The 15,036-nt window shown below is 58.2% G+C and overlaps 1 protein-coding gene across 2 annotated transcripts; it reads right to left on the reverse strand.

Annotated features, from left to right (window-relative positions):
- Positions 1-4,870: 4,870 nt before the first annotated feature.
- Positions 4,871-12,150, reverse strand: LOC136114661 (alpha-N-acetylneuraminate alpha-2,8-sialyltransferase ST8SIA3-like). 2 transcript variants are annotated; one of them, XR_011736282.1, is made up of 5 exons: positions 11,882-12,150; positions 10,933-11,055; positions 9,061-9,618; positions 7,648-8,400; positions 4,871-6,794 (listed from the first exon to the last, which is right to left on the reverse strand). XR_011736282.1 is itself a non-coding variant. In XM_065860094.2 (4 exons), exons 1-4 carry the CDS (start codon positions 12,058-12,060, stop codon positions 8,118-8,120), a joined length of 1,143 nt encoding a protein of 380 aa, XP_065716166.1. In that variant the 5' UTR covers positions 12,061-12,150; the 3' UTR covers positions 4,871-8,117. The 2 variants fall into 2 exon arrangements, 1 of the variants encoding a protein (XP_065716166.1); XM_065860094.2 differs by having other exon boundaries at positions 4,871-8,400.
- Positions 12,151-15,036: the final 2,886 nt, after the last annotated feature.

Here is a 15,036-nt window from a genome sequence, read left to right on the forward strand (position 1 = left end):
GGGCCTGCGCCACTGACAGGCGGCGCGGCCGCGCGGGCCCCGGCGCGGGGCGGGCCCGCCAATGGCGGCGCGGCGGCGGGCGGGGAGGGGCGGCGCGGACGGGCCCTTAAAGACGCCGCGGCGCTTTGTAGCGGGTGCGGGGCGGCGGGGCCGGGAGCCGGGGCCGGGGGCGGACGGCGCCCTCGCGCACCCCATCCCGCAGCGCCGCGCCGGGGCTCCGCGGCACTGGCAACGCGGCGGCGGCGGCGGCTCGGCCGCGGTCCTCCCAGCCCTTTGCGCTCCTCGCGTCCCCGCAGGTGCCGCATTCCAGCCCCCGCAGCGCCCTCATACTCCCGTTCACACCGCCGCTCACTCCCCCGTTCCCCCGGCCGGGGCCGCGCCGAGTCCCGGCAGGTGCCGGTGCCGGTGTCGGTGCCGCCCGGCTGCCCGCGGTGCGGCTCAAGGGGCCGGCGGCGCAGCTGTCGCCTTTGTGCGGGGGCGGCGACGGGGCCAGGAGCCGTGACCCATTTCTCCCGCTCGGCTGCCGGAGGGCGAACGGGGGGCCCGGCCACACCGTCCTCCGCCCGCGGGGAGATCGGAGCTCGGGGCTCGGCCCCAGGCGGCAGCGGGGACACCGCACCCGGCGGAGCGGCGTGAGGGGTGCGGGCAGAGCCCCCAGCCCGGCCCCGCAGCCTCCAGGCTGACGGCACCCACGCTCTCTGCCTCCCTGTTGGCTGTTTTAAACCAAGGCGCAGTGTTGATCTGTGCTATTAGTTGCATTAAATAAAGTACGGCTTAGTAAAAATGTATCATGAACATACAGTAGTGACCAAACTGGTATGGTCACAAGATAAATGTGTCCCCGTGTCAGTCTGCTTCCACACAACTGCGAGATTCTCTTCACTGATGCACACACACACACACACACACACGTCTCTCCCCGTTCTGTGGACCGGTGGGCTCCCCGGCCCCCCAAGCACTGCAGGGAAGGGGCAGCCGCTGCACAGCTCAGCTGCGGGAGGCCGAGCAGCACAAACCGCCATCAACACAGCCAGCGGGTTAGAACCACTCTCTGTTTGCCCTTGCCAAAACCATCTGGCGTGCGATTGCAGGACCATCGATCCGGAGCTGGGAGCTGCCATCCCCGTGCCGACCCCGCGCGTTGCTGGCAGCCAGCCTGGCTCAGCGCTGTGCCCGCCTCACGGCTCCGAGCGCTCGTCCCCGGGGTACCCTGCTGTGCACGGGGAGCCCCCGCTGTCCTGCCCTGGGGGTGCGCTGGAAGGGGCGGTCGCAGTGGGGAACAGCCTGCGGGGTCCCGGAGGTGCCTCGAGTGCGGCCGTGGCCTTGGCACATGGCGCGGTGTTGGCTGTGCGGGGGCTGCAGGGACAGGCAGCGAGGGAGGGGAGCAGGCAGGGCACCAACAGGCAGGTGGGCAGCCAAGCAGGCTGGCACGGGGGACCCAAAGGGACCCATGGGGACAGGATTCCCTGGCAGGAGCCCTCCTGCACCAGCCAGGCCTCGTGCCATCCGCACAGCCCACTGCTGGGCACCCGTGTTGGCGACGCTGGCCCCTGCCCTCCGGGCTGGGTTGTGCCAGATGTGCCACGCTGTACCGGGCCATGCTGGGCCATGCAGCTGCTCCCAGCAGTGCAGTTCCCTCCAGTGAGTCCACCCCCCACCTCCGCTTTAATCAGTAATGCAGAGACTTGTGTTTATGTCACTCTTATCTCGGGCCCCAATAACCATCTCTGTGTTTGTAAAGGTCCCACCCCCCACTGTGTCTTTCCAGTAATGAAATGGGGAAAAGTGGGGGGGAACACACATGTCACCTTTTTGATAGGATCAGCGAGAGTTCAGCCTGGGCTGGACATTGTGGAGTAAAAATTCTGGAAAGGGCCAAGGGGGAGCGGGGTGCAGGGGCAGTGGGGGCTCCGGGGAGCGGGGTGCAGGGGCAGTGGGAGCTGCAGGGAGCGGGGTGCAGGGGTGGTGGGGGCTCCGGGGAGCGGGGTGCAGGGGCAGTGGGAGCTGCAGGGAGCGGGGTGCAGGGGTGGTGGGGGCTCCGGGGAGTGGGGTGCAGGGGCAGTGGGAGCTGCAGGGAGCGGGGTGCAGGGGTGGTGGGGGCTCCGGGAAGCAGGGTGCAGAGGCAGCAGTGAGTGGGGTGCAGGGGCTGTAGGGAGTGGGTGCAGGGGCTATGGGGAGCGGGGTGCAGGGGCGGTGGGGACTGCGGGGAAGCAGGGTGGGTAGGCAACGTGCCAAGGGGACAGGCAGGGAGAGGTGCTGGGTGTCCCTCTGCTTTGGGACATGCAGAAATTCCGTGGGCCCGAGAAAGAAATGCAGCAGGTGGGTCCTTTCCAAAAATGGCTGTATTTTATATTCTTCCAAGGTAAGACACCATGGGCTACTAGGGCACCCAAGTCTCTTTACAGACAGACTGTGTGTGACAGCATCCAGTTTCCCTACACATTTCTACAGGGATCCCAAAGACTACCGCTCCGTTTCTCTCCACGCTGCCATCCCCGTGTGCCTCTGGAGCTCACGGTGTTTTCTAAGCTGCTTTTCAGCACTAACCGAGTGGGTACAGAATGACGCTCCCCCAGGTCCAACTACCCCTGCCATTGTCAGCCTGTGGTGGAAAAGAAGAAAGGAAGAAGAAAAAGAAAGCCCTGGCGTGAGGTGCCTTTGTTCAGGGCAAGTTATGCGTGAAAGCTTTTTGTCCTTCCCAAAGGAAGGCAAAGTTGGAGCTGGTTTGGGGAGCAGAGAGGCGGTGCAGCCCGCTGGAGGCAGAGGTGCTGCAGTGGGCAGACCCCACGGGAGCCGGGCGCTGCGGATGTGTGAGCAGCCTTCCCTCCTTCCCCTCTCTGTTTCCTTTCCCCTTTCCCTTTGCCCAGAGGAGCCGAGGCTGGAAGGTGTCCCTGGGGACCAAGCGCTCCATCCCGGGCCCAACCCGAGCCGCACAGGTGTGAGCGGGCAGCAGGACGTGCTGCTTCAGGTGCTTCACTCTGTCCCCTCCTGCCGCTCCTGGGAACCACTGGGACTCTCTTACAGAGCGGGAGCTGATATCTAGAAATTAGGATTAAGCATACGTTGAATTTTAGCTCCATTGGATTGCAAAGATCTTCTAGCACATTTCATAACTTAAGTGAAGTACAACTTTTGAACAAAAATCAAACTGCACTGTTTTACTTGATTGCATATGGATCTCCCTTTCTTTCCAAGAGCCAGCTGCTTCCAGCTGTCTCTGCAGGCACTCAGCCCCCTTTTCCTCTGTTGGGTGGCACTTGGCTGTCCTGGGGTGAGATGGGGTTCCCGGCTGGGTGGTGACAGTGCAGGGTCCCCAGGGCAGGGAGCTGAGCGGGGGCTGCGTGCAGAAGGGGCACTGCCGGGCTGCACCCCTCATTGCCACCCATTATGCTCTCTTTAAGTTAACAGAGGAAAGATAAGAAATTGATTTCTTTTTTTCTGACAAAATCATATTTTCAAAATCCAGGAGATGAGGCCTGACTTGGCCCTTTTCTTTTTAAAACTGTGCTTGGTTATGTTATATTACACATGGCAGTGTCTTAATTCTGGTGTCTTGCCAAATGGACGTCAAAATCTCCACGGTAATCAACCCACGAACACACAAATGTCAGCGCACAGAGCACTGCCCCCCACATGCGGGCACAGGCGGTGGCTCTGCCCATGTGCTGTCCCCCGCCTGCCCCCCGCGGGCTCCTGGCCCCCCGGGTTGGTCACCCCGTGCACGCTGGCGCAGGACGGGGCACGGCCCGGGGAGCTTTCCCTTCAAACAGCACCAGCTGGCCGGAGCGGCACGGATCATTTTCACCTGCTCTTAAACAAACATTGCAAGTGTTTTCTCTCGGTGTTTTGAAATGGCTCTCACAACTCCTTTCTCTCTGCAGAGGGCACGGGGCAGCTCCAGCCCGGGGACTGAAACCACATCGGCCCCGGCGCCTGCTGCCCAGGGACTGAGTCTTGCTCATGAGAGCCAGAACCAACCTTCCTCGCGATGCTTTTCCTCCCAGACAGGATTTCAGCTGTTTAGAAGACAAGTTGGACGATCTGGGACTTTTTGGCAGAGGGGCAGCGGGGCTGTCCCGGTGTGGCTGATGGCACAGTTGGCTGGTGAGGGCCGTGGTTAAAGATTAAAACTGGATCCCGTTTGCAATATTTATCTTGGGAGCAGGGGGCCCCGGCTTGTTTGGTTTGCGGGAGGTGTTGGGAAACGGTGAGGCTGGTGTGGAGGGACCCGTGGGGCTGGGCTGGGGGTCCCGGGGTCCGCGCATGGCGAGGGGGATGCGGCGGGGCTGGGGACACGGGCAGCGTGGGGACACAACCGCTGTGGGAGCTCAAAACCAAGGCAGCAGCCCCTGCAGCAGCACAGGCCCATCGTTATCATCGACAGCGAGCAGCTCGGGAAGCAATAAGGAAGGAGCAGACACAGCCGAGTTTTACAGACTTTCAATGCACAATAAAACATTTTATTTAAAAACAATGCATTCAATATTGTGTTTTGGCACATGAGTCAATGTTGCAGGCACATTCACACCAAAGAGTCACATTGCTGAGGTCCCGAACGAGCCGCCGCGCTGCTCCGCGCAGCCGGTGCTCGGGACGGGGCTGCGGCACTCGGTCACCGGGGAGCCAGGGCTCCGTCACCAGCTGCCACGCACCCGCGGGCAGGTGGGCTGGGACCAAACGTCACCTGCGGGCAGGTGGGCTGGGACCAAACGTCACCTGCGGGCCCGGTCCCGCCCTCTGCGGGGGACACGGCTGAACCCCCAGCTTGCTCGCAACGTGCTTTGCACCATGTGCGGCTTTGCCGTCCACCTGAGACCGTGCCCTGGCCCTTTATGGACACTAGCCACTTAAAAATAAATAATGCTTTAAGTATGGCCATTAAATAATGAATCCTTTATTACAATTATGGCATTTTTTTTCTTTTTCTTTTTTTAATATTTATCTTTTTTATTGAAAACAACTCCATCAGGCATTGAACTGTATAGCCATTAGAATAAAGACACATTCATTTACAGAAAACCTGCTTTTTTCTCAACAATCTGTTTCTGCAACCTCCATTCACAGTTAGTTATATTTCACAAACGCTTGCTTTTTGGTATACTCCACAACTAAAACCGGTAGCCAAAATGACTTTGTTTTAATGTATCTCGCTACCATTCACTGGAAAGATGCAAGCAACGCAAATACGAACCCAAGATGTACCAAAGAAGAGAAGGTAACACAGGCATTTCCACTCATATGTACACCCCTGCTCACAGCGGCCCCGGCCGCAGCCCCCCGGGGTCCCTTTGCGGGTCCCCAGCCCTGTCTGGGGACACGGTCCTGGGGGAGCGGGGTCTGCACCCACCCGGACCCTGCCCTGGAGCCAGCCAGGAGCACTTCTCTCGCTTTTGTAAACGCAAATGTTTTGTACTTACAAATATCGATCACCTCGCATTACACGTACTTTCATTTAGCCATATTTGCTTGTCTAGACATTCAGTAATGACAGTATTTTCCCCGCGCCATCAGGAATTTGTTTAGGTCGACAGAGGCAGGATGGTTTGGGGCCGAACAGCAGGGAAGGGAACGCCTCGCCAAGGCGATGCAGAATGGGGCCACTCACAGTCCCGAGCGGGGACCCCCCTTTGCCGCTCCGCGATGCACAGCGTCCTAACGCCAGGTCCTACCAGGACCCAGCCCAGAAACGGGGCTTTGGCTTCGGGAGGAGCGCGGGGCGGCGGGGGCTCCGTCCCTGCCCGCGGGCACAGCCCTGCTGCGCCGCGTTCCCCGCCGCACAGCCCGCGCGGCCCCTGCAGAGCACCACTCAAAGAGCATTTCAGAACACAGGCAAAACCACAAGATGCACATTTTAAGACGGTTTTCCACATTGCCAGAGCTCGGACAAAAAATATTGATACTAAGAAGCAATTTACTTTGGGCTGTATTGCGCCATTGATTTTTGGGGCAGAACTCCCCATTAAAATCAATGATTCTGAAATGTTCAATGTGGTTCTGAAAAATCGATGGGGAGTTTTGCTTAAAAATCAATGATATAATATGGCGCTCTGTCAATAATTTTTCTGTATTCCCACTTCCGAATATTTGCGGTAGTTTCTGTGCTTCCTTCTCGCCCTGGGCGTCTCTCTGTGCCTCTGGAAAGTTCCAGCTGTTCCAGCTGTGCTGCCGGGCTGTCCATAGAGCAGGGTCCTGTCCCTCTTGGGGTGGGAGGGGGCTGCAGAGCGCCGGGGTCCCCCCAGCCCCTCTGCCCTCTCAGACACACAGCACACGGCCGCTGCCATCCTGCAGCCCTTGCCAAGAGGGTCCGCGGGGTCGAGGACGCGATGGGGACAGCCTGTCCTTGCACCCTGCGTGCTCTGCGCCAGCACAGCCGAACCGCGCGCGACCACGACACCGAGAATGCATGGTAGTATCAAGAACAACTCATATGGCACCATATGGCAACATACACCAGCAGCACTGCACGGCTATGCCTCCAGAAGCGGCTGCGAGGGGCCGCGCTCTGCTGCGGCGGCGATGGGCGCAGGGGGCACAGCGCGGGAGACCCCGACCCCTCTGCAGCGCCCGGCCCCCGCAGCCTTTGAAAAAGCAAAAGCCAGAAAACGTGGGATAATGTAAACAGTGAAGGAAGCCGGCGGCTGCGCCTCCCCGGGGCGGGCAGAGGGGAACGCGGCTGCGGGGCTGGCAGAGCCGCGGTGCCGCGATGGCACCAGGAGATGCTCGCGCTGCTCAGGCTGGGGGTTGTGCTCCAGATCTCCTTCCTCACCGCCTACGTCTGCCCGTAGGTGAAGAGGCTGGGAAAAATTAAAATGTGCCGTTTAGAAGTATGATTTTAAATGGGATTTTGCATCTTCTTTCAGAGCCATACAGAAGAGTAGAAAAACGTTAAAATACTTGTAAGCGTACTTGCGATAAGAAACCCAGCTATTGTACAGGCTCCTTTCTCCTGAGACACAATGGCCAACGTTTCCCACCTCAGCGACGCTGGGCTTTGTCCTCTCTACGGACAGCCTGGTGTCCAGCGGTGCCGAGGAAGCTGCGTCTTCCCTTGGCCGCCTTGGGTGGCTGTTGGTGGCCGGAAAACAGGGCCACTAATTAAGTTGTCTGACTGCGGACTTAGAGATGCGCACGGGGAAATCTGGTAACAGTATTTCCTCTTCCCAGCACTCACTTCCCTTCAAAAAACACCTAAAGCCCCCCCGGCGCGTGGGGTCCCTGCCCGCGCAGGACGGAGCGGGGCGTGCGGAGGGGTGGGTGGGAGCCCTGCGCTCCCACTCGGGGCATCGTCCCCCAGAGGAGCCCCCATTGCCGGGGTGCAGGGAGCAGGTGCCCATGCCGGGGTTCGGCACGCTCCTCACCCAGCACCCCTGCAGACAACCCTAATCCCGCTCAGCGCGGTGGTTTAACTCTCAGATCAAGAGACCGAAGAGCATTGGGTATGTGGGCACTTGTTTCAGCCTGTCTGATCTGGACTGGGATGCGGCCCAAATTGAACTGAAATGCTGAAGTATTCTGAGAGCAGCATAACCCCCTAGCTAAGGTACGAGCCATATTGTGATCTTCACGTTATCCTTTAGAAAACGTAAAATTCAGTAAATATGAAAATATGCAAGCAGTGGAAGTTAGGATCCACATCGAAGAACTCACCCGTGATGGTGAACTGCAATTCAGAGTGGCCTTCTCCGTCAGCCACAGCGATATATGTATGCTCAGCTATCGACAGCAAAATATACAGAAGAAGCAAAACCTTTTAAAGTTAGCGTTCTAGTTCTAATCAGGAAGGAACAATAAAATTAAGAGACTTAGGGCATTTAGTGGAATGCTAAAATATTAAAGTACCTTAAAACATACTTAGTGGCATATCTATAAATGCAAAATATTTCAACTTTGCTGCCGCATGAATAGCATCCACAGAATTTGAAAAATGCTTCTGCACTGCTAACCATCCTTAGATCCTTTGATGAGCAGTGACAAGCGTGACTAAAAAGCATCTTTATATTATGGAAAATGTTTTAGGGTGTGGTGTGTGGGTTGTTTGTTTTTTTATAATTCTATCTGAAGAATGTTTAATTGGATTTTGGGCACTTTTTAGATAACCATTTGGCACTTGTAGGTTCTTAGGCACAATGCGACAAGGTGAGTTTGGCCAGTCCTTCACCGTGCATCCTGTAGAGCAGCTGGAACTCCGCGGGCAGCTGGTGGGACTCCTGCCACTTGGTCGTGAACTTGGTTCCCTTCTTGTCGTAGTAGTGGTACGGGAGGTCCTCCCGCGTGTTGGGGTCGAAGCCGAAGGGCCAGAACCCGTACAGGTGGATCTCCTCACAGATGGCAGAGGCAAGGGTGTACATGAGAATACCTGTGCTCAGCCGCTTGGGTGACAAGTGCTTGTTCTTCCAGTATCTGTGATAAAAGCAGAGGTGTGTTAGTCCGGGCTGCAAGTAACGCCGCAGGTTTGCTGTCAGAACATCTTTACTGCCGGGAGAGCGCCAGTGCTGACGGCCGGGAGCCTGGAGCAGGCACAGCCCGGTCTGCAGCTCAGCCTGGTGCCCGCGGTGCACAGCGGCCTCAGCACCCTGACCACAGGCTCTCGGCTCCCTCCAGGGTGTTAACCGGGAGAGGCGGCGCCTTGCACAGAAGAGCGCGATCCGCCGGCTCCTGCTCGCACGTGCACTTGCTAAGGAGGTGGCCATGTGGTCCTCGTTGGATGCGTCACAGTTTTCCTTGGCCCACCCCGCAGCCATCTGTTAGCATCCCTGGCTGCCAGCTGGGAAGACCAAGCTCTCCCATAAGCAGGGCTTTGCTTAGGCAGCACCTCCCGCAGCTGCCCCCGGGACAGACCCTGCCCCGCTGCCAACAACCAACCCGTGCTGCTGCGAAGAAACAACTGACGTACTTACTGCAGCACTAACAAACCGCATTGGCCCTGAAAACAAGCACTATCGGTCCTGACTTACCAGACAGTGCCTGCCAGATCAGCCACAAATATAAAAATAGAGTTGTATTTATATATATAGAGAGAGCCATATTTTGACAAGCTAAACACAAGGCAAAAATACCCACCTGTTCACATACTGCATGATATTTCCTGGCCAAGCCAACTGGACCTTTAGTTGCCCTCTGTGCTCAACAAAGAAGTCAACCAGTGTTCTCGTGACCGTTGCTGACGTGTGGAAGAAAAAAGCTGGGATCCAAAGAATGGCCCCATCCAGCTTTTTCAGGCTTAAAAAGAAGTTGTTGCGATCCTGAATGGTCAAAAGATTGTTGTAGTACTTTTCCAGGATGCTGGGGTTGAAGGTCGTGAGATTAGTTTTCCTTCCAACATCTTTCTGGAAAGCCTCAGTTGGAGCAAAATTGCAGCGAAAAACAAAATCGGATTTATCTATTTCTTGCCCGCACTGACTCCCGGTCAGGATCCCACTATTTCCCACCACGGCACAGATGTTGTAATGCTTGTTCAGGATGGGCGACACGTCGGGAAGCAGCGATCTGAAGTTATTGCTGATGGAGAAAACATACTTATGGCTGGAATAATCGTAATGCATCAGCTGTCCGATCCGAACACTGTTCTTGGTCAAAGAGAAGTTCTTGATCACGTCAACGTGCTGAAGGATTTCTTGCCTAAAGTAGAAGAGAGAAAGAAAAGAAAACACGGAGTTGAATTCCCCCTCTTTTATTAGGGATACTTAAAATATGAACAAAACTATGCTCAGGAATTTCCCTAGCAGGGCATAAAATTAAAAAACCAATGCCACTTTATTTGCTCATGTTTGTGGAAAACAACCAACCTTTCTTCCAGCTCGCATCCTCCAACGTCTAAGCACTAATGGAGTCCCACTGGGTGCCCTAATTATGGGTTACGGCTGATGGACAAGCAAAGGCAGATCCTGAGGCATGAGCTAAAACCACGGGAGGGGTGGCACAGGGACAGATGTGTGAAGGGCGAGCTGGTGGTGCCAGGAACAACGTGACGCTGAGGGGCAGCCACTGTCACAGCAGCCTGGGAGCCCCTGGGAAAGGACGGGGCAGGCTGAGGGCCAGTTCTGCTCCTTGGGCCATTGCTGGTGATGTGAGTGACCAGAGCGGGGGGAGAAGCCCAAGCGGTCTCTCAAACAGCAGGCGTTTGCCAGGACAACATTACAATCCAAGATGGTAGCAGCTATCCTAAATGGCTAAATTATTTTCTTTTGTAGACATTTTTAATAAATATATATCAGTAAATATATACACGAAGTGTATAAAGTATATATTTACTGATATATGAATATATATGTATCTCTGTAAAGCAAATAAATAAAAGAAGCTGGGCAGACACCACCAATCTCACATCACAGTGAGGAAACCGAAAGCACATTTTACCTCCCATTAAGCAGGAGCAGCCCTGAGGCGGCCGGAGGAGCCCAGCAGCCCTGCACGGGCACGCAGCGGGGCAGCCAGCCCAGGAGGTGATGCCCAAGGAGGGCGTCTCCGCTGGGTCTGGGCTCGAGGCCCCGTCCGACCCCTTGGCCCCACAGCCAGGGGCAGGCAGAGCACACAGCTTGCTCAGCGCTGCCGGGGACTGGGAAGTCCAGCTGGGCATCTTTTGGCCTCCGTGAACACGGAATTTCATGGCTGTTACAGTCCAATTTGCTTCAAGTTTTAAAGGCCCAGCCATTTATCTTCAAGTAATGAGAATTTCACTTGCACCCCGGGAAACTGGGTCACATTCTGTTTGGTAAAATAACACATGCTGGAGCTTGGTGTCCTGCTCTGAAATAATCAATTCTTCCAGGAGAGCTGTAACCATCTGGGGAAATGCTCTGATTCAGCCTTTGTCTCTCACTGCTGGCAACTCAGAGCTCAGAGTATTTAGCAGTGTCTGATTGTATTTTCTGAAATCCTGGGGGGAAGGGGACCACTTCGGAGGGGTGAGGGGCCGCGCGGGTGCTCGCTCACCTCTGGTGTGCGAAGGCGCTGCGGTTGAAGGCCCACTTGGAGGGCTTGTCCTGCAGCTCGTGGCTCAGGGAGTTCGTGATGGGCACGAATGAGGGGTCCAGGAACTTCAGCGCAAACTGCGACCTGGAAAGGAGCGCCCAGACCCGCGCGGATACACAGCACAGACCCACGAGGACACACAGCACGGACTCACACACAGACCCACAGGGACACACACACAGACCCACACAGATCCACGCAGAACCACAGCACAGACCCACGAGGACACACAGCACGGACTCACACACAGACCCACAGGGACACACACACAGACCCACACAGATCCACGCAGACCCACAGGAACACACACAGACCCACGCAGACCCGCAGCCCGTTCCCGGCCCTGCCCGACCCGCCCCGTGGCCGTCGCCGTCAGCACCGCGGACAGCGCCGGCCGCTCCCGCCGAGCCGCGCTCTGCCGGGCCGGGCTTTGTCGGGCCGCGCTCTGCCGGGCCGGGCCGTACCGCTCAGGGCTGGGACGTACCGGCCCGGGCTGTAGTGGGCCATGCCATGCAGTGCCGGGCAGGGTGGTGTCCAGCTGCCCCCCACCTTTCAACATCCCCGGGGCATCGCGGTTCCCACGCCCTCCCGGGCCCCCCCGCCTCCGGCAGCGCCGTCCCCGGGGTGTCTCCCGCTCCCCGCAGGCCCCGGGGCACCTCCGCGCGGGGGCAGGGCGCGGGGGAGCCGCATCCCTGCTGCGGGCCGGGGGCTGCGCCGAGCGCTCGGGCTGTGGCCGCGGGGCCTTCCCGGGGCCGCCCGCCGAGCCGGGGCTCTCCCCGGGGCCAGCAGCGGGGCCGGCAGGGCCCGGAGGCGCAGGGGCGGGATGGGGTGGGAAGGGATGAGAAGGGATGGGACAGGCGGCCCCCGCTCCGAGCCTGCCCAGCCGGGCCGTTCCGCGCCGGGCCCTCACCTGAATCCCGCGTGGAACATGTACATGCGGGGCCCCCCCGGGCCGCTGGCGCGGGGCGCGCCGAAGATGTTGTCCTTCTTGAGCGAGACGTAGCTGATGAGGGAGAGGATGAGCAGCGCGATGCTGAGCATCACCAGCCCCAGCACGCTGGCCACCCGCACCATCTTGCAGCTCCTCATGCCGGGAGGCGGCCCCGCGGCTGGGCGTGGGCGGGGGGGCTGCCGCGGGGCTACATGGGGGGCGGCGGGCGCGGGACGGGGCCCGCACCGCCGGCAGCCGGAGAGAAAATGGAGGGACCGAGCGGCGGCGCGATGAAATGGCAGCCGGGAGCGGCCGCCCCGCCGTCCCGGCCCCGGCAACCCCGGCAGCGCCGCCGTGCCCCCCCCGCCGCCCGGGCTGCCCCCGGCAACCGCGGCGCACGCACCGGCAGCCCCGGGGCCCCCGGCAGCCCCCCGATAGCCCCGGTGCACCCCGCACAGCGCCGGTACCCCACAACAGCTCCAGTGTGCTCCTCGACAGCCCCAGGGTTCCTCCGCGACAGCCTCTGTGACCCCCAGCAGCCCCGGTACCCCCAACAGCCCCGGTGTGCCCCTCGACAGCCCCAGGGTTCCTCCGCAACAGCCTCTGTGACCCCCAGCAGCCCTGGAACCCCCCAACAGCTCTGGTACCCCCCAACAGCCCCGATGTGCCCCTCGACAGCCCCAGGGTTCCTCCGCGACAGTCCCTGTGCCCCCCAGTAGCCCTGGTACCCCCCAACAGCTCCGGTGTACCCCCCACCAGTACTGGGTTTCCTCTGTTTCAGCCTCAGTGTGTCCTCCCCAGCAGCACCTGGTACACAGCCTGGCACCCCAAGTGTGCCCAGCCCAACATTCCCGGGATGCCCCTGACAACCCTGGGGTGCCCCCGCCTTGGGGTGCCCCCCAGAGACCTCCCAAAAGCCTGAAGGTGGCCCAGTGTGGCAGCCAGGGTGACCCGCAGCCCCGGGGTGCATTGGGGCTGAGCTGGGCTGTGGGCAGCGCTGCTGGCTGAGCCGCAGGGGGCCCCGGGCTGCTGGGGGACCAGCGTCTGGGTGGGGGCACAACGTCCCTGCTCCCCAGCACAGGGCTGCGACATTCCCTGAGACACTATAGATCACCATATGGCACCGACAGCGACGTGGGAGCCTGCACAAGGGGCAATGCCGAGCCTGCAGCTGGCTCAGGACACCCCTCGGTCTTAAAACGCATGGTGTTCAGGGCATGTTACCACCTCGAAGTGCCCCACCAGTAATTAAACTGCCCCGTAAATCACACCGCAGATTTCATATGAAATCCAAGAAAGCCTGGCTTCTGTAATCTGAGGAATGTCTCCTAAGAACATGACTTCTGCATGCTGCAGTGCTTTCAGTATTTCTTGAAGCTACGTTTTCTCCTTACAAAGCTCACCCCCATAGACAGCTCTGCATCTGAGCCCTGAGTTCATAGAAGTGCCTTATAAATAATAAATATTGTCTTTGTAGCACCATCCTTGCTCTGGGCTATATCCCACAAGCTCTCCATGCATGAAGCTCTCTTTGAAGAGGAGGAACATGAGGAGCTTGCAGGGTTGGGTTTACGTCACAGTGTGGTTCTTCAGCCTTCGGTGGGAGTTTGGCCTGAGTATGGCCTGGAGGCCTCTGTCCCAGTCCTGTGGGATACTTGTGGCTTTCGCAGAGGGAGAAAAGGCGGAGAATGTGGGAAATAACACAGTCTTGATACAGGAGATTATAAGGTTTTTACATGACTTGTCACATGGTTTCCGTGTTGTCCACCCGGTGCGTGCTGCCTCCAGCTTCAACAAGCCCACCCAGGCATCCCAGGATACACCACCCCCAACTTTTCACCTTCAAATAATTTGGAAATCAATTGTGTAACACTTAACATTATCTTGCATAGTTTCTGACCATGCACCCTGGGGTTGGGTATATACTCCTTGTGTCATACCCCTGTCCACTTTTCTGGCACTCCCCAGGCAGAAGAACTCCCGACCACTGGGTTTTGTACAAAACTCCCACTGCCTGCATGGAGGATGAGGGGCGAGAGTAGAGTAGAATCATAGAGTCATAGATCCTGCCTAATCTCGGTGCAAAAGAGATCCGAGAGGACGCTGGAAAGGCGCTTTGGCAAGCCATGTTTAAAACCCTACCGTGTGCCGCAGCCGCTCTGCTCCTGACCCCGCCGTGAGCCCCAGCCCAGCAGCGCCGGCCCTGCTGCCTGCAACGCCAACAAGTTGCAGTGGAAACAAAGGCAGTTCTTGCTTCAGATTCTTCAGAGATAGCAATATGTCAGGAGCCCCTGGAGAGGCTGAAAGTAAATGAATCAGTGCTAGAAAGTGAAGGATATCATCCGCGCTGAATGGTGAGAAGGAGTCCTGAACAGTATCTTCATTGATTTTCCTGTAATTGACACAGCAGCTCGGCTGGCCGGGGGCTGCGGCACGGGGAGCGGGAGCGGGGCACCGAGCTCCCCGCCTGGGGCCCGGGAACAGGTTCTTATCAGGTGGCTTGTTTTCTGTGTGGAGCTGTGTGCGAGGTGGTGGGTTGGTAAGCCAGCGTTCACTGTGCACAGGGTGTTCTGCCACCTGCATTGAAGATCAGGGCAGAGAAGGACATGTCCTGTGCCTTCACGTCATCAGCTGCTCCCGCAGCCCCTGCAACAGCGGTGAAAGCCCCGGGTGCAGGTTACAGCGAGTCCTTAAGTGACCGTGTTTGCTAGAGAATACAACAGTGGGACACAGTGGGAAATTTGTAGGAATTACTGGTCAGTTTTGATTTGAGGCTCTCTAAGGAGGAATGTGCCTTTGGTATGAAACCTCTGCACCTGCAGCATTCAGCACAGTGACTGAGCCTGCTCCCTGGGATGGACACCCAGGATGGACACCAAGAGATGGATATCCAGGATGGACACCTGGGATGGACACTGAGGGATGGACACCGGGGATGGACACTGAGGGATGGACACCGGGGATGGACACCCAGGATGGACACCCTGGGATGAACACCCAGAATGGACACCCAGGATGGACACCCTGGGATAGACACTGAGGGATGGACACCGGGGATGGACACTGAGGGATGGACACCGGGGATGGACACCCAGGATGGACACCCTGGGATGAACACCCAGAATGGACACCCA

This window comes from Patagioenas fasciata, chromosome W, assembly GCF_037038585.1.
Source record: "Patagioenas fasciata isolate bPatFas1 chromosome W, bPatFas1.hap1, whole genome shotgun sequence".
NCBI lineage: Eukaryota > Metazoa > Chordata > Aves > Columbiformes > Columbidae > Patagioenas > Patagioenas fasciata.